Raw genomic sequence first — 23,288 nt, forward strand, 5'->3', positions numbered from 1 at the left:
CTCTCCTTTGCTTAAAATACTTCAATGGCTTACTATGATACTTAGATTAAAATGCAAACACACTTCCCCGGTTTAAGACTGCATGATTTGGCCCCATCCTACCCCTGCATTCTTACCTCATGCCACCTTCCTCCTTGCTCACTATGCTACAGACTCAAGGCTTCTTTAAAGTCCCTCAAACACACGAACCTTTTATCCCAACTCAGGCCCTTTGGATATGCCTGGCAGCCATTCTCTTTTCTCTAGTGTATATCTATCTCTTAAATGAAACTGTGGACCCCATGAAGGCAAGGAACTATTTGTATAGTTTATTACCCAAGGCTAATGCTCAATAAACATGTGTTAATTGCTTCACAAATATAAAAGGGTTAAAAATGGTTTTCATGACCTTTCAAGCTATCATCATCATGATCAACAAAATATTAATTTATTGGACCCTTACTATTCACCAGGAACTATGTGAAACACTTTTCACTGAGTTTTCACAATAACTCCACAAGGTAGAAGCTGTTATCCCAATTTAAATAACAACAAAACTAAGGCTGAAGGGGTAAATATTTTGCCATTGTCAGTCAGCAACTAAATAATAGAGCAGGGATTTGAACCCTGATGCGTCTGTCTCTACAAACAATTAGTTATCTTGCCTCCCTGAATTTCTAAAAGCTTTAAATTAAGCATTTCATTTTTCCCTGGCTTTAATAAACAACCATATTAACAACTCGAAAATTGTAAAGTCAGTACACATGTAATCAATTTCTATGTTCTACATTGTTTAGATATCTTATGCTGACATTGCACTGCTTCAGTTGCTATTTTGGGAACGTGGTTGCCTAGCAACAAGCATTATTAGACTGAATGATCTTCCAGATTATATTTTGTTATAATATAGTTAACATATTATTCATATAGAAATATCTGAAGAACAAGGTTGGCAAATTTAGTGCAACACATTATAAAGCAGGAACTCTGCAATAGAGCATAAACAATAAGGTGGATGTTTTTCTATTCAGGAATATTTTAGTTTCCAAATACTTCTTTTAGTCATCAAATGTATTTAGAATCCAGCAGGGTTGGGGGTGACAATATGGAACTGAGGATGTTAAAAAAGCAGAATTGGAGAGAACTATGTTTACTTTATAAAGGGGAAAAAACTGTTCCACAGATACTAGATCCTATTCAGAATTCTCATAGCTGCATTCTCTTGGAGCCAGATGTAACTGAGAAGGAGCATATGGCTAGCTCCATACAGAGCCATCACCATTAGTAAAAAAACAAAGCAAAGAATATCTCTGAAAAATGGTGACTTTAATACTATCATCTTCTTAGATGAAAAATAAATTAGTGGGGAAAATGTGTAAGTACATAACATATCTAAAGCACGAAGCAGGAACAATGCAAAGGAGACCTAATTCCTCATCAGCTATGTCATATTTCTTTTCCCTCAGCTTATTTATTAAAACATTCTATTTCTAAGAGTAAGTAATAAAATTAAATGTAAAATTCAATCAAATTGAGTTCATGACCAAAAGGGATCTGGACAAAATTAAGAATAATGAAATGATTCACTTTTTGTGAGGGATCTAAGCAATACCCAGTGTCGGACATAAAGCCAATCTCCTCTGACAATTTCAGAGACAATCTAAAACCACGTTGAATAAAATGTCCTTGTTAGTGCTGATGTGTTGTTAAAAAAATGGTGAGGAAAAATAAATTATAACAAGGAGAAAAGGGAAAAAGGAAATCATAAACACAAGCAAGGTGTGTTTATAGCAGCAGAAAGATACTAGGATTTGGCATCTGATAACCTAGTCATGGCCCTGGTATTTAAAAATTGTGATGCCTTGTACCAGGTTTCTTAATTATTGGAGTCAAAATTTTCTCCTCTGTGAAATGGGAATAATATTGTCTTCCTTGCCTAATTCACAGGCTTTTGCGAAGCTAGAAAAAATTAATCAAAGAGGTCACTATTGCACTTTCCCATGACTTAGTTTATGAGTCCCCAGGGGTGGGTGTGGGCAGGTAGAAGAGGTTGGTGGCTTATCATCTAGGCAAGGGTTTCTAGATGATTCTTAATCTGACGATTATGCCATCCAATCTGAAAAGACTTTGAAAACATATAATTCATTAGAAATCAATAAGAAAAATATCAACAGCCAAAACAGACAACAGGGGCAAAGGATATGAACAAGCAATTCACAAAAGGGGGAAAAAAAGCCAATACATACACCATAGAACAACGTTCACAACCATTGGTAATAAAAGACCTTGAAAACACCAAGATATATCTTTTTTTAAACCTATGAAATTGACTGATAAAAAAGGGAAAAGTATCACTGTAAATGAGAGCAGAGAACCAGCCTTCTCATCTAATGCTGGTGGGAATATAAATTGGGGCAAACTTTCAGAGGACAATTTGATAATACAGATCTGAAGTATTAAAATGTGCAGAATTTGGGTCTAATAATTCTCTTTGTACAAATGTATCCTAAGGAAATTATCAGAGAGGCTTACAAAAATTCTTGCACCACATATTATCTGTAAGAGTGAAATTTTGGAAAGAGCTTAAAATTACAACCATATTTGACTGGCTAAATAAATTACAGTTTATATATTTTATAGAATGTTTTACATTATAAATTGTGTTGTGAAATATTACTCAAATGAGAAAATATTCATACTGAATTGATCATTTAAAAAGATTGGAAAACAGGGGCCAGCCCTGTGGCGAAGTGGTTGGTTTCGGTACACTCCACTTCGGCGGCAAGACTGAAAAACAGTATATAGTATGATTCCAACTTAACTTAAAAATGTACACATGCATTGCATGCATAGATAAATGAGTAAAAAGTTATTTCTAAAATAATAACAGCAGTATCTCTAGGAGATGAGATACTAGGGGGTTTTAATTTCCTTCCTTCTTCCTTCTTCGGACTTTTCTGTATTTATATTACTGGGTGCATCTATTACATCTGTATCAGAAAAAAAATGATACATATATAAAAGAAAACATGTAGCAATAGGAAAGCAGGAAATTTAGGGTTTCAAGTAAATGTAGTATATTTAAATTTACCAATGCCAAGCTTTTTCAAATATGTGTGTTTATTTTCCCCTGAATTTCAGTAGTGTTTTTATTGATAAATATTATCCCAATTCATTTTGGTGGAACCATTCTATTATGTGCCTAAGGACACATAGATCTTGTAAAATTAAAAAAAAAAGCTTGCCTGTACTTTTAAAAATACTTAGAAGACTGTAGAAAGGGGTAAAAACATGAGTAAAAATTTCTACTTGGAACAATATCACTTAATCCACCAGGGAAAACCTAATCTAATCAGGGACATGTTTGATAGGATAAGACAAACTAGAAAGGAATAATACTGGAAAACAGACAAACTAGAAAGGAATAACACTGGAAAACATTTGGGTTGAAAGTGCCTCAAATTTACATTTACTACTGTTACAAAGGAAGATTCTGCTATTGTTAGAGTATGAATAGAGAGGCCAGTGCAGGAAGATTAACAACTCTATTCTATTCCTCTGCAGGTATAATCTTGGAATAACACATTCACGTCATTATGTTGCAGTAGAAGAAAAAATACACACAAAATAGGTTTGGTTTAGCAAAGAGCAATAAACATGACTAAGGGGCTAGCAGGGCTGATGGAGAGATGAGCTCATTGTGTGGCATGTAGCTGAGTTTAATTTCATTTAATATATCTGAGATAAATTCTAGACAATGTAACTAAAAAATGAAAAACAGCCATGGCCACCACCTACTAGTATTTATAAGGTATATCCTAAACTTCTCCTCAATTATAATCAGGCAAGATGGCATCTGGATGTGACAAAGGAGGAAGAGTCTTAATTTAATTCAGGTTCAGCTTTCTGGTGAACTATTTGATTCCCAGTCTCCAAAAGGAACTAATAAACGCCACAGACATCCTACACCAGACAAGGTAAAGTATATATATATACACAGCATTCCACACTCCCTAATATATTTTCTAGTCTTTCAAACTCTCATGTGATGTGCTTTGACGCTCTGGGTAGTTAATCAACAAATATTTGTTGAATGATTTAATGGACTCAAATGTCTACTGATACCCAAACATCAAGAATGGTTCCTCCAGGAACCATTCTGGGTATCCAGTGATGAGCAATGCAGAACCGGCAGACATTTTCCCTGTCTTTGTGGAGCTTACAGGAGCTGGGTAAAGACGGGCAATAAGTAAGAAAAACTCAAGGAAGGTTTGTGTGCATTAGGTTAGGAAGGAAACATAGCAGCTGAAGTGATTGAGAGCCACACGGGATGAGGAAGAGGCTAGTTAGATAGAGTGGGCAAGGAAGGTAATATTTAAACTAAAACTTAAAGGATGGGAAAGAATCAACTGTTGCAAAAGGAAAGGGAGGGAAAGTATTCCAAGTAAAAGGGACAGAATATAGATAATTCCTGAAGAAGGAAAAGGTTTGGCATTTCTTCCAAGAAGTTAGAAGAGACCAAGGAGACTAAACACGAGAAGCAAGACATAGAGTAGAATGAGACAAGGCAGGAGAGGCAAGGAGGGACTACATCATAGGTTTGCAATGGGGAGCCACTGTAATAAGCAAGGGCATAATATGGGCCAATTTTTGCTTTTAAATTATTGCTCTGGCTGCTGTGTGCAGAATGGATTGGCGACAGCAAGCACAAACTTGAAAAACCAATATGGTGGCAACAACAATATGGAGACTTAGATTTGTATAATGGGAGGGACATAGAGACAAGAGTCTGGATTTAAGCTCCTATTTTGAAAACTAGAACAAAGGACATGTTGATGAATTGGGTGGGGAGTGAGCAAGGAATCAAGGGTGGCCTCAATATCCTTGACTTTGGCAAATGGGTGATGGCTGAGGCAAAAATGAGTTAGATTGGGAGAGAAATGTTTTCTTATTCTGAATTCCAACTTACTCCTTGGTATAATAATGTCTTTTATAGTTGAATAATAGAATAGAATTTCATATTGTCTGGTTAAGCATATGCTATTTTATGGTCATTGTTATAGGCACCTCAAACATCTAATACTTTCAATCCTGACAATCCATTTATAAGGTGGGTATAATTTCTCCATTTTACCAAGAGAGAAAGAGTCTCAGGGAGGTATAGTAGCTGGTTGAGCTTCCCAGCTAGTGAGTGATAGGTCTCTTTATACACCCCTCATTTCCTAACTCCTAGACAATGTTTTCCCCCTCACTTCTTTTTCTCTGTATTCATATCCATCCTTATAATTTTATACAAGCAAATGGCCACAGCACATTGCTTAAAACTGTTTAGCAATCAATTCATTTTGTCTCTTATTAATTTCAGTTAAACTATTAAATGAATACATTTCTACCTCTTCTCATAAATTATAAAGTCCCCTAGGGTATTTATATTTGTATTATCCAAAGCATCAAGCACATATCCTCCAAATAGCAGTTAATTAATATTAAAAAAAAAAAAACCAACATATCTGCCAGGCACTGCTGTAAACGTCTTACAAATACATTAACTCATCTAAACCTCACATCAAGTGTGAGATTAAAGTATTATTATTTTATTCCCATTTTATAGAAGAGTAAATGCGGGCACCAAGAGTTAGTAACTTGCTAAAGTTCACATGTTCAGCTGCACAGCCAGAATTCACACCCCAGTGGTCTGGCTCCAGAGTGACACTCGTGAACAGAACTACACTGTCTACCATGAAGTCAAGAGTTCAACTTAAGGACAGAAGTCAGAGAAAAATATAAATGAATGGAGCTTTAAATCACTCTTGATCCAGGCAGCTATTTTGATTGCTGTCAAAATACTTGTGGGATGCTTAATTTTCTCCTCCCTGAGTGGCCCTATTACTTAACTTATGAATTTGGAATGTTACTTAAACTTGAGCTTCAGTTCCTCTGCATGCAAAATTGGGATGATAATAATAATACTGATCTGAAAGATGGTTAATAAGACTAAATGAGAAAATGTATATAAAGGGTTTAGCTTTGTGTCCAGCACATAGAAAACACAAACAAACATTAGCTCTTGTTATTAGCACAGCGGCTTACGTATGTGTTCAATAATTAGTTGTTTAATGAGTGCCTGGCTTTATGAATTCTGCTGGAGAGGACATATCAATGTACAATAGCATATGCGCATTCTAATCATCTAAAAGGGATGTGAGATTACGAAAAACCAAAAGCGTGGAGGGAAATGCCAAGGAGTGGGTAGCAGGGTCCCTATACAATTCTCCCTTGGATTGGCTCTGATATCCTAATGGACACGAACTTGAGGATGGTGAGACTCAGAGCTAAAAGTCACAACCACATGTTTGGCTCCCATATTTGTACTCTAGGCATGGTTTTGCTTTCCTTAAAATGATGGAAGAAGAGAGTAGCCAAATGTTCTTTCCTCTCCTTATCTGAATAGGGTTCTTCCACTTATAATATCTGAGAAGTCCGAGACACAGCTTTCTCATTTATGCAACAGGAGTATCTGCAGCATTGGGGTTGTTATTTTAATTAAACATCTAGCACGTGGGAAGCATCCACAACATGATAGCTATACATTCCATATAAATGCTGTCTAGCTCTAAGACCTGTTTTTTTCTTTTTCTTTTTTTGAGGAAGATTAGCCCTGAGCTAACATCCATGCCCATCTTTCTCTACGTTATATGTGGGATGCCTACCACAGCATGGTGTGCCAAGCGGTGCCAGGTCCGCACCGGGGATTTGAACCGGTGAACCCCAGGCTCCCGAGAAGCAGAACATGCTCACTTAACTGCTGCACCACCGGGCTGGCCCCGTAAGACCTGTTATTGAATTCTATTGATAGAGCTACTTCCGAAAACACAAAAATGCACAGATTTAGCTAGTCACTTGTTTGCTCTCGTTCTCATATAGATGGGATACCAACTTTAATTAATTGATTCAAGAAATATTTAGTAAACTCACCAAGTTTTACTCTCTGGGTGTAGAGATGAAAAAGACATAAAACTTGCCTTCAAATAACATATAATTTAATGGGGGGAAGACAGATGTGTAAACAACCACCTACAAAACCAAATACGTTTAATTAAAAGCTATGGAAACACAGATGAAGAAATCTATTAAAAATGTCATACTGTGACTAGGAAGGTAAATACTGAATCCACTTGAGCTTCATGCCATTAGCTGCTAAATTAACTTGCCCTTCCTAATGAGAAGACTCAAAGAAACTTCATACAGGTGAGAGCATGTTTACTGAGCCATAGAAGGTGAGCAGCAGTTCAGTAAGCAAAGAAAAAGGTAAAGAAAGCTGTTTTGGCCAGTAAAAACCACATCAGCAAAGAGAGTCTCAGAGAATGGTAAAATAAAACCTGCCATAATGGGATAAGTGGAGTCTAAAACTGTAATTGAGTAAAACAAAGGTAGCAATGTTATGAGGTTAATGAGAAACACTACTTGTAGCTGGTTGTCCAGTTAGTTATTGTGTGATGCATTGTGTGGCTGGGAGGGCAGGGGACAGGGGCTGCTGCTCCTGGTTTTGCTTGATGTAGCTGTTCAGTTTTCTCGGCTGGGACTTGCACAGGTCGCTATGTTTGGATGTAACCCCACTGTTTGGGAGAGGTGGGCAGAAGCAAACAGGGAGGGTTAGAGGGCTAGCCTCTGCAACTGACACATGCTGGGAACACTGAAGCCTTCTCCTGCTAGAAGGCTTTGGGACATGCTCTCTGTTGAATCCTGGCAAAGCAAAATATGCTCTGAATTGAACTGCCGAAGTCTCAGAGGGTCATGAGTCAGTCACTTCCTCCTTCCCTTCTTCTCCCCAACCCCCTAAAAGGCTAAGACCTGTAGTTTACCCAGTTTGAGAACGGGGGTCGGAGTCAATTGTATCAGCATTTGTATGATAGTGTGGTACCTTATCAAGGGTGGTCCAGTGGTTAAGATCTGGCATGCTCACTGCCATGGCCTGGGTTCATTTTCCAGTCAAGGGAAACACATGACCAGTCTATCGGTGGTCATACTGTGGTGACTGTGTGTTGCTGTGATGCTGAAAGCTATGCCACTGGTATTTCAAATGCCAGCAGGGTCACCCATGGTGGACAGGTTTCAGCAGAGCTGCTAGACTAAGATAGACTAGGAAGAAGGATCTGGCCACCCACTTCCAAAAAAATTGGCCATGAAAACCCTGTGAATAGCAGCAAAGCATTGCCTGATACAGTATCAGCAGATGAGAGGATGACACAAAAAGGCTGGGCAAAGTCGGAATCCACTTGAGGAACTAACAACAAAAACCTTATCAGGTTTTGCATTACAGTGTGGTACCTTATCAAGTTCTACTATAAGAGTTTTTCAAAGCAAAAGAAGCCTGTGGTTTGTAGAAGGATATGGTTGGACATGAAGTTGGAAAGATAGACTGCTTTGCTGAGCTGTGTGAGTGTTACTCTGTGGGCGATGAGAAGTCACTGAAGTTTCTAGTGAGGGAAATGACTACACTGGATAGGAAGATAAAGCTGGTGACAAAGTTGGGGTCATAACAAAGAGGCAAAAAATTACAGACAGTGAGATAGTCAGTAGTATATCTAAAACGTCCAGGTGAAAAACAATGAAGGTTTGAACTTAGATAGTGACAGTAAGAACAGTAATAATGCCGTGTTATATTTTTATAGTGCTTTGAAAAGTATTCACCATTCTTTTATATATATAGTCGTACCATAGAAACCACATCCACCAAGCAGATTAAGGAATGAGGACAATGTAGATTTCTATGTTTCTTTTTCTTTCTCTCTCTCTTTCTTTTTCCTGCCTATCCAGGATCTCAATCAGTCCTCTATTTTGGAAACATCATCCATTGTGTGAGTCTAAGTAGGAGGCCAGGTGCTCCTCCCACTATGGAAGCCAAAAGAAGACAAGACACTTCCACCCCGGCCAATCTCCTGCCACTTGGCAAATACACAGCCGTGTGACATAAGCTAAGACAACCACGCACTTCTGCCAGGAATTCTCAATGTAGAGTGGGTGACTGGAAGGCAGAGAGATAGCCAGAATTCATTTTCAGCGCTGTATGTCCCCAAAAAGCATCCTGCAGTGGCCCCCAGCAGCGGGGATGACAACATCCTATGATTGCCCCATCCTGAGAAAACTGTTAACAGTTCGAAGTCTTCAGCGATGCACGTTTTCCAGAGTGCTCTTCAAGCTTTACGTATATACTTTGAGCCACTTACACCTTTCCAGGAAAGTTCTTTCTTTAAGCTTAAGACAGCCAGAGTTTTTCCATTTATTTTAGCTAAGAGCCTTGACTACATACAAATCATATTTTCCCCCTGTTTGCTGACAGAAAAGTGAGATTCAGAAAAGCTGAGAGTTGCCTGTGATCACAAGGACAGTTGGTAGGCAGCTGCACAGGGCTCTTCCCTTTCCCACTATGCTCTATCAGTTCTTTATTCCTGGACTCATCAGGCCTGGGGGTGCAGAGGTTAAGTGCGCATGTTCTGCTTTGGCAGCCCGGGGTTCGCCGGTTTGGATCCCGCATGTGGACATGGCACTGCTTGGCACGCCATGCTGTGGTAAGCGTCTCACATATAAAGTAGAGGAAGATGGGCACAGATGTTAGCTCAGGGCCAGCCATCCTCAGCAAAAAGAGGAGGATTGGCAGCAGATGTTAGCTCAGGGCTAATCTTCCTCAAAAAAAAAAAAAAGATTCTGTATAGAAATGTGGAAAGCTTTACCTCTAAAGGAGGAGTAATACCACTAATGGTAGTGTGGGCAAAGAGAAGTCAAACAAAAGCAAAACCATCAGCCAAGCTAAAGCTTACAGCCCCAGACCCAAATCCCCTTTCAGAGACTTGCAAATAATAATCACTGACGAACTCACAGAGGAAATACTGCAAACTAAATCCAGGTGGTGTTTACGTTCTATGTAATATCCTGTCACCTCCTTGCAAGCCATTGACTGTTACCCCTTTTTGAAAGATATTATATCTATCAAAGAATAGACTGGCCATTAGAAAACAAAACAACGTCCAGTATTCAACAGTTTTACTTCCATGGACCTTTTCTGGTTTATCAACAAATTCTATGTGTTCTTCGGTCTAAACAATTTGTTCTGCTCCAAACTTCCCAATGAACTAAATTTTTAGGAGTTTTTAAAATAGACCAAATATCTGAAACTACACTATAATGGCATACATATTCTGCTTGCGACTTTACTATTTAAAGTTATTATAATTCAATTTTACAAGGAAATCCAATACAGACGAATTCAAAATTTACTCAAGTGTCTGATGGTTCTTCTGGGGTTTACTTCAATGTGATTTATGGATTCAGTAGGGACACGACTCATAAAGAAGCCAAAGCTTTGACATTATTTCTGTAGTAAAATCTCCATGGCTTAAGACGACCATATTTATGACCACTTTAATACTATAAATCATAGCTTGTAGACTAAAAGTACACCAGTTCATAGTCAAACAGATAAAGTAAATGGATGAGGCAGACTGGCTATAAGAATTCCGGTATTCAGTGTTTTCTTACTGGAACCGCTGAGTCTCAGTGACTGGGAGACGGAGACTGGTGAACTGGAAGGACCCTCGTCTTCAAGAGGGTTGCTACTATTCAGCTGCATTTGATAGCTGAGGTGCAGCAAGGAAGATCCAGAATTAATGGAGAACAATCTGGAAATGTGGCTGGAAGTCCAAATTTTCATAATGAAATCTTTTGACTGTTTAAATATTGAATCATTAAAATGCCCCAAAAGCCAAATATATACCACTGAGAGCCAACTGTGGTCCATAGGTCGCTAATTTGTGACTCAGATATAGTCTTGCTGGCATGGAGCCTCCCTGAATCAGGTCATTCTCAACAACCTGCATTCCATTCCAAAAATCTACAGTAGCGGCGATCCCCCAACAGCCACTTAAGTGGACAAAACGAACTTTTTAAATAGCGCTTTCAAAATTATTGTCTGCCAACCTCCTTCATGTTATTAAGTGTAGAATCTTTTAAAAAGGAGGCAGATGAGAAATGAACTACATCTTCATTAGATTTATTATGTTTTGGGTAAACGTATAGTATATTTCTGTGTGATTTTGTGTGTTTGCATGTGTGTTTATATTCACTGGAAGCAGATTAGGAAGATGTTTTAAAAATAATGAGCACCCCTAACTTTTACACCAAAACCAAATATGAAAAAAAGCAACTCAATCACTAAAGTGAGGAATTTGGGCATAAATATGAACTGGATCCCCGCTCTCCTTAACAGACTATCCCTCTAACTCTCCCTACTCTCTCCACCAGACTTGCTCTGGGACTATGAGAATTGAATGGTTGCTCCTCAACAATTAGGAAAGAGATAGGAACTGAGAATCATTTTTAAGTACAGTTTTGGACAATTCAACAGTATCAGCTAATAACAACAGTGTATTAGTCTTCTATTGTGCCATAACAAACTGCTCTAAACTCAATGGCTTCAAACAACATAAATTCATTAACTTCTAGTTCCATAGGTCAGAAATCCGACACAGGTCTCCCAGGCTAAAATTCAGATGTCCACAGAGCTGCATTCCCTTCTGGAGGCTCTGTTTTCTTGCCTTTTCCAGCTTCTAGAGACTGTTCTTCTAGAGGGTATTTCTGCTCATGGCCCTCTCTCCATCTTCAAACTAGTAATGTTGTGTCTCTCTGACCACTCTTCCATGGTCACATCTCTCTCTGACAAGAGTTGTGAAAGGTTCTTCTCTGTTAAGGACTCATGTGATTTGATGAAGCCCACCTGAATGATCTAGAATAATCTCACTTAAAGGTCTCTGACCTTAATCAGATCTGCAAAGTCCCTTTTGCCATGTAAATTAACATATTCACAGGTTCTGGGGATTAGGATGGGGACATCTTTGGAGGGTCATCATTCTACCTACCAGAAATAGCAACCATAATGACAATTATTACTTATTAAGTGCTTACTATGTTCCAGCTGTCATGCTAATTATTTTGCATGCCTCATCTCATTTAATTCTGCAAACAGCATCTAAGGTATGTAATATCACTCCATTTTAAAGATGAAAAAAACCGAGGCTAAAAGGTTAGGTAAAGTGCTCAAGATCACAGATAGTAAATAATAGAACAAAGACTCAAATCTAAGAAGCCTGAATGAGCTATTATCCACAAGCTAAAATACCACATGTTCATAGAGAAGAGGGAGCCAGGGAAAAGACTGATTTGATTTGGACAAACTGAAGAGAGAGGTTCTATTGATCTCTTAGCCATTTCTTTTCTCTCTCTCTCTCTTTTTTTTTTTTTTTTTTTGCAGGGGAAGATTTGCCCTGAGTTAACATCTGTTGTCAATCTTCCTCTTTTTTTTTTCCTCCCTATAGTGCCAGTGCATAGTTGTATATATCTACTTGTAGGTCCTTCTAGTTCTTCTGTGTGAGCCACCACCACAGCACGGCAACTGACAGACAGGTAGTATGGTTCCACAATCAGGAAATGAACCCTGGCTGCTGAAGTGGTAAGAGCACCAAATTTTAACCACTAGGCCATCAGGGCTGGCTCTCCTGTCTCCTTGTTTTTGTTGTTTGTTGTTGTTGTTGTATTTCATAACATTTAATGGATATGTATACACAAATCTATTGTATAAATATGCCTCAGGTAATGGTTACAATTTTACTTTAGAAAAATTCTATAATAAGTTCTCATTAGGCCACACTGAAAGTTTGCTTTCACAGAGTTCCAAGAATATCAACAAGGCATTCAGTCTCCTTTGAAATGGAATATCATTATCATCTTGGTTCTTGGTCTGCATTAATTGTTAGAAGTATCATCAATTTAATAAACAACTTTTCAGCAAAAAGAAAAATAACATAAAACAAAAACAAAATAAAGCATTAACACTTCAATGTGCACATCTCAATTAGAATGTGCACACTGACTGAAATGTTTTAGACACCATAAAATGTGTCTTAGAATTTTTTCTACAGAATTTTCTGACTTTATCTCTTACAATTCCACTCACACTAAACTTGCTATTATATAACAACCTATACTTTTGTACCTACTCTTCCTTCTTCTTGAAATGTCTTCTCTCACTTCTTTCTCTCCTGAAATGTCTGTTCATCCTTAAAAACCTCAATTTGAATGTCACTTGGTGATGTGTGCCCACATCCAAGCTTAAGACAGATTACTCACTGCCTCTTCTGGGTTCCCCACAGCTCTCTGAACATTTCTTTGTTACAGAATGTACCACAATGTACCGTAATGATTCATTTACACTATCTCCATCTAGTAAATTAGACAATAACCCTACCATGTCCCATATCAAAGTTCTGATTTAAAGATAAGTGAAAGAAATGTGTGACAACTCATGAATTTTTCACAATCACTCACACACGGTCCTGACACAACACATTTTTACTATGCTCTCTTTACTCTTATTCTGCAATCTGGTGCTCTTAATCAGTACTTAGCTGAAGTGAGTTAGTCAACTACATATAATATTCAATGTCTATGGTAGGCAGCCTTTAAGATGGTCCCCCATGATCCCCACCTCTTGATATTCACGCCTTTCTGTAATCCCCTCCCTTCGGTATGGGCTGGACCTAGTGATTTGCTTCTAACCAAGTGACTACAGTAGAGGTAATAGGATGTCACTTCTGTGTTTAGGTTACAAAAGATGGTCGTTTTCGTCCTGCTAGCAGGTTCTCTCTTACTGGCCTTGATGAAGTAAGCTGCCATGTTGGAAAGGCCCACGTGGCAAAGGAGTTGAGGACAACCTACAGACAATAGTCAGTGAGGATTTGAATCCAACAACAATCATATAGGTGAGCTTGGAAACGAATCCTTCCCCAGCCCTGGCTGACATCTTGATTGAGAGACCCTGAAGCAGAGGACCCAGCTATGCCATGCCCAGACTCCTGACCCACATACACTGTGAGACAATAAATGTGTGTTATTCTAAGCTGCTAAATTTGGGCTTATTTGCTATGCAGCAGGAGATAACTAATACAATGTCATTGCCTTTGATAAAAGAACTTTAAGTAAAAGGAAGCCTCTTACATGGTATCAGAAGTTATATGAATGGGGCCAGCCTGGTGATGCAGTGGTTAAGTTCGCACGTTCCACTTCTCAGCAGCCCAGGGTTCGCTGCTTCGGATCCCAGGTGCGGGCATGGCACCGCTTGGCAAAAGCCATGCTGTGGTAGGCGTCCCATGTACAAAGTAGAGGAAGATGGGCATGGATGTTAGCTCAGGGCCAGTCTTCCTCAGCAAAAAGAGGAGGATTGGCAGTAGTTAGCTCAGGGCTAATCTTCCTCAAAAAGGAGGATTGGCAGTAGTTAGCTCTGGGCTAATCTTCCTCAAAAAGGAGGATTGGCAGTAGTTAGCTCAGGGCTAATCTTCCTCAAAAAAAAAAAGAAGTGATATGGGAAGAAAGTACAAATCACTAAAATAGGTGGCAACAGACAGACAGGGAAGCACTATCTGAGCAGTCAGTGTGGCTTGGCCTTGCCCCAGCAGCAGCACACAGGAGGGACAAGGCCCTGATCTGAGAGAAGAAACTCACCCTCAGTGCCCAAACCGAGGACACCCTGGGCTGGGATGAAAGGAGAGCACCAAGACAAAGTGATGCTACCAAGGGGTTACACACCCACGGTGATGTTAGATTGGGAGCAGAACATGAAGATGAACTCCGTTCTGTGGAGCACTCGAATGGCGAGGAGGCGCAAGGACAGTCAAACTTTCATTCCAGCTAATGTGTCAGAGCCAACAATCAAGGAAGGAAATGAAAGGCATCTGTTGAGCTTCCACTTCAATAATCCTGTCCTCCACAGGTGTCTGTTGCTAAGACACTGCTATGATTACACTCCTGGCATGTATAATCTTTTTATTCCTCTATATGAGTTCTCTGCTCTATGCTTTTCACAAAAATCCCAAAATAAAACTCAAATAATACATCCATTTGGAACAAAGGTGAATTAGGGTTTACTGAATAACCAAGTCAGAGAAGGTAAGGGTGGCTAATGAGGCGGCTCCCAGCATCTCAGTGCTCAGGTGAGCTTGCACAGAGGCAGGCTCGTGTGGACACACACCACTAGGCACTCTGATGATCAAACCATGGCCGGGCTGGAAGTGATCCATGGATATGACGGCTATACTGAGATGCTGGATAAAGGCTCTGACAAGCCTGGAAACCGCTACACTGGAGCTGGTATGCTTCCCCCACTCACTGACAGAGTCAGATAGCACAGACTCCTTTCTAAGCTTTTCATCTTTAAAAAGGCAATTCGGTTCCCTGAGCCTTTGAGCCTGTTCCATTTTGAGCCGACTGCTAATTGTATGCGTGCACATATGTGTTTCAGAAAAGAGATAAGCACATTGCCTTGGCCTCCTCACTAACTGTGCAGACACGTCACACTTGTTCTCTGCGAGTTTTCCAAACGTGGCCTGAAGTTTTCTAAACATTAACCCTCTCCTGGTAACCACAGTACACATTCTTCTAGAGATGCTTTCTTGATTATGTTTGTTTAAAAATAGCTTTTCACGATTAATTGAGTCCTGGGGCTTGGTTTTTTAATTTGCTTTTGAGGCCATGTTTATATTTTCAAATTACTCAATAAGAACTACACAGTGTAATAATACATAGCCAACTACAGGAGATGAATGAGGCGTTGTTAATGTTAGGGGCCATATTTTAAATTGTAAAATGTAAAGTTGTCTGATTTTCATGTTTTATGAAATATACCGCAATTTTATTATATTTTGCAATGCTCATTCCAGGAAAAGAAAATTTGAAGTGGTTGTTCATAAAAATGCAAAAGTCCCTCCCAATAGTCATGGCAACTAGTGGCCGGATGGTAGGATTGTCTGATTGCTAATAGTGATTCTTTAGAAAAGAAATCCACAGAGAAGCAGCCAGGCTCATCAAATCGGCCCTGCTTGAGAACTGAGCAGACTCACTAACTCTTCAGAGATCAGATCCTCCACACAGATGAGTACGCACAGTCGGGCCCTGGATGCATGCATCTAACCCCACGGTACCCCAATCTAACACCCAATCTCCAGAACAAGAGGGGCCTCCCCCATCCTAGGGGGTATAACAAACCCTCCTACGGGAGGCATTTTTCTAACTTCCAGAGAAAGTGCTATTCAGTTACGCCAAGTGTCCCTTTCTCTTTTAACGCCGCTATTCAGGGGCCATAGTAAGTACAGTTGAATGAACAATAGCATGCTGAATCCACTGCTCCAGCAAAGCTACCTGTTTTACAAAAAATAGCTCAGTTGAAAAGGAACCAGAGAAAAGTGCCCAGCTGACAGGGCCCCAAGGAAATAAGACATTTCCTCAAGAGGACAGTTGGTCCAATCATAATAGAAACAACAACAGTAGTTGCTAACATTTATTAAAGATTTCATCTGTGCTAGGCTTTTTACTAAAGATAGTGCCAAAGCAGTGGACAACAAAAATAACCTCATTTATTTAGGATTTTTTTTGTGAAAGCTGATATGCATGCTTTCACTTCTTATTTGTTATCGTTGTTCTCTCTGACCTGGGGTTTTTGTGGCTCCCTATTCTCTCTGCCATTGTCCACCATATTCTTACTTCCTTTACTATCTATTTGCCAGTAATTATGACGGCGCACACACACACACACACACACACACACATGCACACACACACACATTGAATTATCTGTCTTGTTCTGTACTTGAGATTTTAATAAATCCATTGAGAACTATTTTTAAATAGCTGATAAAAAATAGTTCTTGTTCATCCATATAATAAATTGCCAGCTTCAACTTAAATTGTTTTTGGAAGAATGCAGAATAAAAAAGAATAATGTTATGGCTGCCTTTCCAAAATATCATCTCTTTAAACACTTTAGACCAATTACCTTTTCTAGCATTACTAGATAGGGAACTTTAAAGAAACACACACAAGGCAGCTATTTGGGGCGGAAGCATGCATGGGTTACAACTGATTTAAAATCTTTGCTTCAGTTGTCCAGTCGCACACCCTTCTCTCTAACCTTTGGTGTATGACAAAAGCATCCAAGACTCTTAAATGCTAGGAAACCAACAGCAATAAAGAAAAGTGAAGAGAACTTAGTATCATCATAAAATTCACTGCTCTTTGTCCATAATCACCAAACTAAACAAGCCTGACAAACAGGATGACCATGTTAGAAAAAAAGTGACTTTTATATATTATATATTATAAGACCATAAAATGTAAGCGCTAGGGGTATTCAATGCTATAAAAAGTTAAGTACTTTCAGAAGTGAAAAGTACTTTCAGTTCCTCCTTGGGGAACACCAAGGGAGGCTCTTTGTTTAACAACAAAAATCAAGTACCTAATAGAATTTCCTGTGCTTAGACAATTTATGGACCTGCTGTGATGTGTGACATGGACCAAAGCCAGCATCAGAAGGTCCTGGAATAACAGCAGCAGTCAGGGTCAGTAGAAAGCATACTGAGAAAGCATCAGGATAGTGTCAATTGAGAGGCCCTAAGAAATCCCCTCTGCCCCCTCTGCTGAGGCCTGCAATCTCACCATTGGAGACTCATTCTCCTAGGTTAAGCTAAGAACAGATTTTTCATAAAAGAAAGGAGAGGGAAGAGCTTGGGGGAAAGTGGGCCCTACTGAGAAGAGGTCCCTTTTGTTGACAAAAGCCAATAAAAGGACACTGGATACCATATGAAGTAACAGAAGCCATCACTATATGGGGCCTAAAAGAAACTTGAAGAGGAAAAGGGAAAGATAAAAAGAAAGTGTACATCTTACAATTTTGATTGGGTGATCCTCGGGCAGAATTTCTCAACCTTGGCTTTATTGACATTTTGAGTCATGGAATTCTTTGTTAGAAGGGAGGCTGTCTTGTACTAGAAGTCCTGGGCAGGATAAAGATTAATGACTCAGTTGGAAAGGAATCAGAGAAAAGCTCCCAGTGGAAAGGGTCCCAGAAAACTAAGACATTGCCTCAAGAGGATAGTTAACCTAATAATAATATTATAGGATGTTGAACAGCATCCCTGGCGCCTACCCACCAGATGCCAGTAGCAACACCCTCCCTCCCACAGTTGTGATAACCAAAAATGTCTCCAGATATTTTCAATAGCCTCTGGCAGGTGGGAAGGCAAATTGCCCCCATTTGACATCCACTGCCCTAAAGGATCCATTTACTTCCTAAGCTGGGCAAGACCATTTCCCCCATTCTACCTGTCTACCCTTTCCATTCTCCTATCCCCTCTCCAAATATTTGCACACCAGTGGGAAGATTACAAGCTTATCAATAGACACCAAAAAAATCAGAACTCCTCTTTTTAGTTGTAATAATTAGAGCAGAGAGACATATCAGGAGGATCTGAAATGAATGCCTCTTTACTCAGAACATCTTTGTTCTTTGGTAATTCCAAAATTCTTGGTTTCATCTTTCTTTCTAGAGATATTTTATTCTTTGTCCAATACACAAGACCAGTTCCAAGAAGAGATATCCACTAAGACTCAAAAAGATTTGTCCAATTTAATTAATGCTTATGTGAGTGAACCAAGAAAGCCATTAGTCCAGATAAGCAATCAAAAAACTTTGTTTTGCATAAAAATTGTTATTTTTGCAATCAGAGATACTGAAGAATGGGCTTCTAACATCTTGGCTGTTGTGAACTGACTCCTTCCCTTTCATTCCCTTCCCTTCTCTTTGTCTTTTTTTTCTTTCCTTCCTTCCACCCTCCCTCCCTCTCTCGCTCACTCCCTTTCCTTCCTTCCATCTTCCCCTCCGCCCCTCCCGCCCTTCCTCTCTTTTTCTTTCCTTTTAGGTATATCACGCTTTCCTCTATGAAAACAAGAAAGGATCTGAGAAGGAGAGAGATTACAAAGCAGTAATAGGAAAAAAATAACACTCTCACTGGAAGGAAAATTATATTAATGAGTTTAGAAGAGTACAAACTGCTGAATCATTGGTGCAAATGGCACAAGTGAATCATTAGTGTAACTGGACAACAGAGTCAGAGACCCAGAAAATGTGATTTGTATTTCTTCTGCTGGCTTCTGATTTAGGATTCTTATTATAAGATCCGTAGGGGAAAAATTTCTCTTGGAGTTGAAGGTAATGAATTGAAATAATCTATAAGAAAGGCATTTTAATTACTGAACATTATAAATTGAATAACGTATTTCTACATAAATATGAATCTTTTCCCCTTATTTATTTTTGTATGGTTTCAAATTAAAATAATGGTGAATAATATAAGAGCTAAAAATAAAGAGGCTTATCTTCTGGCCTCTGTTTGCCTCTCACTAACCATATAACCATGAGCAAGGTGATTAATCTCCCTGAGCCTCGGTTTCCCGATTTGTGAAAGTTAGGAAATTGGACTAGATTATCTTTTTTTTTTTTAAAGATTGGCACCTGAGCTAACAACTGTTGCCAATCTTTTTTTTTTTTTTGCCTTTTCTCCCCAAATCCCCCCCAGTACATAGTTGTATATTTTAGTTGTGAGTCCTTCTAGTTGTGGCATGGGGGATGCCGCCTCAACATGTCCTGATGAGTGGTGCCATGTCCGTGCCCAAGATCCGAACTGGCAAACCCTGGGCCACTGAAGCGGAGTGCGTGAACTTAACCACTCAGCCACGGGGCCAGCCCCTGGACTAGATTATCTTTATGAATTCTTCCATCTTCAAAATTTTATGATCATGAGGAAATTATAACTCAAATTATCTGAAACTGAAAGGATAAAACTGCAATTCTACCAACTATGGAAGGTAATTACTCTGCAGTATACATAATTTCTATGCCAGAGCCACAGGGTTATGAAAGCAAAAATGGCTTCTTTTATTGATCAAAGTTCTTGACTATAAAGTAATGTGTATTGCTCTTAGATTCTTCTGTAAATTAGAATGTCTATGATGAATTTTCAGATGGGATAAGCAAGATTGATTTGGTTCTTTCGCGTTTCTTTACCTTCCTAACAGGGAGTATAAACCTCATCCAGAGCAAGCAGGTATTTTTTTCCTTAGAACAGATTCAGAATTAACTACCAAATCAAAAACCAACTGCTTTAGCTTATGACTTGTTTTGTTGGAAGGGAGTATTTATGGCATACTTATTTCAAAAATTAGAGTTAAAAGAAACTTTTAAAAGTCAATTTAAGGCATAGAAAGATTTTATTTCATAAACAGCCACCGTTTACCTGTACACGAATAGTCATCAATTCTGATGTATCCAGTTTTGCAGATGCACATGAAAGAACCAGGGGTGTTGACACACATCGTATTCTCACGGCAGTAATGGCGCCCTTCAGCACACTCATCAATGTCTGTGAAGAACAAGTAGGGCAAAGAGGTCAACAGTGGTCAATATTCTAGAATTTTCTGTAATATTCTTTGGTAGGAGAGGGCAATAATTACTAATTGAAAAGCATTTTTAAAAAAGGATTCAAAACATCTCTAATAAGAACGTTTGATGTTCAAATGACAGAAACCATAAGAGTTTTTTCCAACAGCTCCTGCTGGAGTTTCAAAGATGTCTTGCATCATTTTAAATATATTTGGAAATTTTCAGTGCATTCACCTACCTGTTTGATAAAATGAATCAAAATGTACAGATTGAGTTGCCTTTGAGTCTTAGAAGCTTCAATTACTGAGCCTACCATATATTATTTTTTGATGCACCGACTATTCTGCATCTTGGGGAGACCCTGCAGGAGGTCAATAAAGCATTCAATACATACCAGAACTCGACTAACTTTGCTTAAAGATATGAAATCAATCACATGTAGTTTATTAGAGATACAAGAAGAGATATAGCTACCCCGGTAAGCATCTGAACAGAGATGAAATTATAATGTGGAGACCTGACATAAATGAGAAATTGTAAAACAGTAAAATAAGATATCATATTGAGGAACTCCCATAGTAATTCACACAAAGTTTGAGTGTAAAGACTTGCAGATGCTAAGCCAGAACAGGCACAAAAACTAATAGGGAAGAATGTGTATTTTGATAATAAAACTGTCCCCATTTTATATGGAACATAAAGTATTTTACCTGTCTGCATGGAACATAAAGTATTTTACAGCTATTTTATCATTATGTAATACTCTTTATTAAAGGCCTTAATGCATTGACCAGGCAAAGTATTTCTTTTCCAGAAGTCTGCTTTCTCAAATCTTTGTGATGAATCCACAAAGTAGCATTTCCCTCATTAGTATTATTAAGAGAAATGGATCAATTATAGGAGCTAGGTGACCCCCTGCCACAGGAGTCATGCTATTCATGTAACCTCAACTATATTCCCAGTCCTGATAGTGTCGAAAGAAGTAACTAACACAATCTCAGGAAGCTATGTTTTAGAGATAGAGGGCTCCTGGCAGTCATCTGAGCTAACTACTTATTTTACAGATGGAAAAACTGAGGCCTAAAGAGACTCAATTTCTCATTCAGGTTCTAAATAAAAGTCAACACAATAAATTCCAAACCTCTTAGCATATAAAGCCCTTCCAGTTTGGCACTTACTTTGCCAGCCTTATATCCTATGACTTCATACCTTTCTCCTCTCTCAGTGTTCTGGCCACAGTGAGCTTCTCATCATTCCTAGAACGGGCCATGCTCTTTCATACCTACATGCCTTTACAGATGCTGTTCCCTCTACTCCTTTTCTCCCTATCACCACCCCCAGTGGCTCTTGCCCACCAGTGGATTCATCCTTCAAGAATCTGCTTAAATGTCTCTCTGTGAAAACGTCCCCAGTGAGGTAAAATGCTCCCTATGCAGTGCTCCCTTGGGACTTTGTAAATGTTTCCATTACAGATTCACCAATTGTACCTTTATTAATATTTGCAAGCTTCTTTCCCCCCAATAAGCCATATATACTCCTCAAGGTTAGGGATCATCTATTACTGTTTCAACGCTGGCTGAACATTATATTGATCTGGGATGCTTTGGGGAAAAAAAAGAAAAAACCTAGTTCTTTGGCCGGCCTTGTAGCACAGTGGTTAAGTCCTCATGTTCCACTTCGGCGGCCCAGGGTTCACCAGTTCGGATCCCTGGTATGGACCTCTGCACTGCTTGGCAAGCCATGCTGTGGCAGGCATCCCACATATAAAGTAGAGGAAGATGAGCATGGATGTTAGCTCAGGGCGAGTCTTCCTCAGCAAAGAGAGGAGGATTGGCGGGAGATGTTAGCTCAGGGCTAATCTTCCTCAAAAAAAGATAACAAACAAAAACTAGTTCTTGAGCCAACTCCCAAACCCCTACTCCAAATTCTAATTTAATTATCTGTGGTGGAACACAGGCAATGATTTTTTTTTTTTTTAATCTTTACCATGATGAGTCTAATGCAAGGGTCAGCAAAAATTTTTAGTAAAGAGCCAGATAGCTAATATATTAGGCTTTGGGGGTCATAAGACCTCTGTCATAACTACTTAAGTCTGCTAGTGCAGCATGAAAAGAACTATAGACAATACGTAAATGAATGAGCCTGACAATGTTCCAATAAAACTTTATTTACAAAAACAGATGGTGAATCAGATTTGCCCATAGTTTGATGAGCCCTGGTCTAATGCATAATCAAGGTTAACAATTACTGAATATATAATTCATTTTTGTATCCAAATACCTTGTAGGGTGTCTAGGACATTATGGGGTCAATAAATACTACAGAATGAATGAATAAATGCTTCAGGGCTAGTTAAAGGAAGATCTTAGAATGGCTGTCAGATTTTCTGGATTCTAGTATAACAGTCTTCTCATGATACCTACTTCTACTTCTAAATGTTTGCACAGCAATGCAAGGAAAGTATCACATTCAATTATAGTCTAAAATTCAAATGACAAGCACCCAGGGGAATATGAAAACTCATTTGCTTCCAAGGTCTTAAGATCATTATAGGAATCATATGGGATTATTAATGTGCTCAGCTGGATCAATGGACTTTAACCCAGCCCCTCTGAGAGGATGCTGCAAAAGAAGTGAAAGTTACTGGGAAAGCCATAGCAAGAGTCCCCTGGGCTTAAGCTTATGAGCTGGAGGGATGGTCAGCAAGAAGTCCGTATGCACAAAGGCATGAAGCATTTACCTTCGGGGATGAAAGAGCCAAAAATAACGAGCATAACTCAGTGAGGACATCTTAGTTATCAGAGGGAAGAATTATTCTGAGTACACTGTGGCCCCTCCTCAAAACAAGAGTAGTTCCCAGTGAGAGACCATAGTTTCTGGTAGAGTCAAGGAAGAAGCTTCAGTGCCTAGAGCAGGGGCGGGTCTCAGCTGGAGCAAGCATCAGTTACTGAAGGCACTGTCCCTCTCTCCAAGAGCATCCTGGAGAAGGAAG

At 39.1% G+C, this 23,288-nt stretch overlaps 1 protein-coding gene across 4 annotated transcripts in view; it reads right to left on the reverse strand.

Moving 5' to 3' along the window:
• The window catches only part of NELL2 (neural EGFL like 2), a 355,809-nt gene that overhangs the window by 114,831 nt on the left and 217,690 nt on the right, over window positions 1–23,288 (reverse strand). For all 4 annotated transcript variants that reach the window (XM_070494724.1, XM_014836288.3, XM_014836289.3 and 1 more), the window contains one exon: window positions 20,151–20,276. In XM_070494724.1, the coding sequence (XP_070350825.1) occupies window positions 20,151–20,276 (126 nt within the window). The remainder of the gene's footprint in view (window positions 1–20,150; window positions 20,277–23,288) is intronic.

Source organism: Equus asinus, chromosome 22 (genome assembly GCF_041296235.1).
Source record: "Equus asinus isolate D_3611 breed Donkey chromosome 22, EquAss-T2T_v2, whole genome shotgun sequence".
NCBI classification, from domain to species: Eukaryota; Metazoa; Chordata; class Mammalia; order Perissodactyla; family Equidae; genus Equus; species Equus asinus.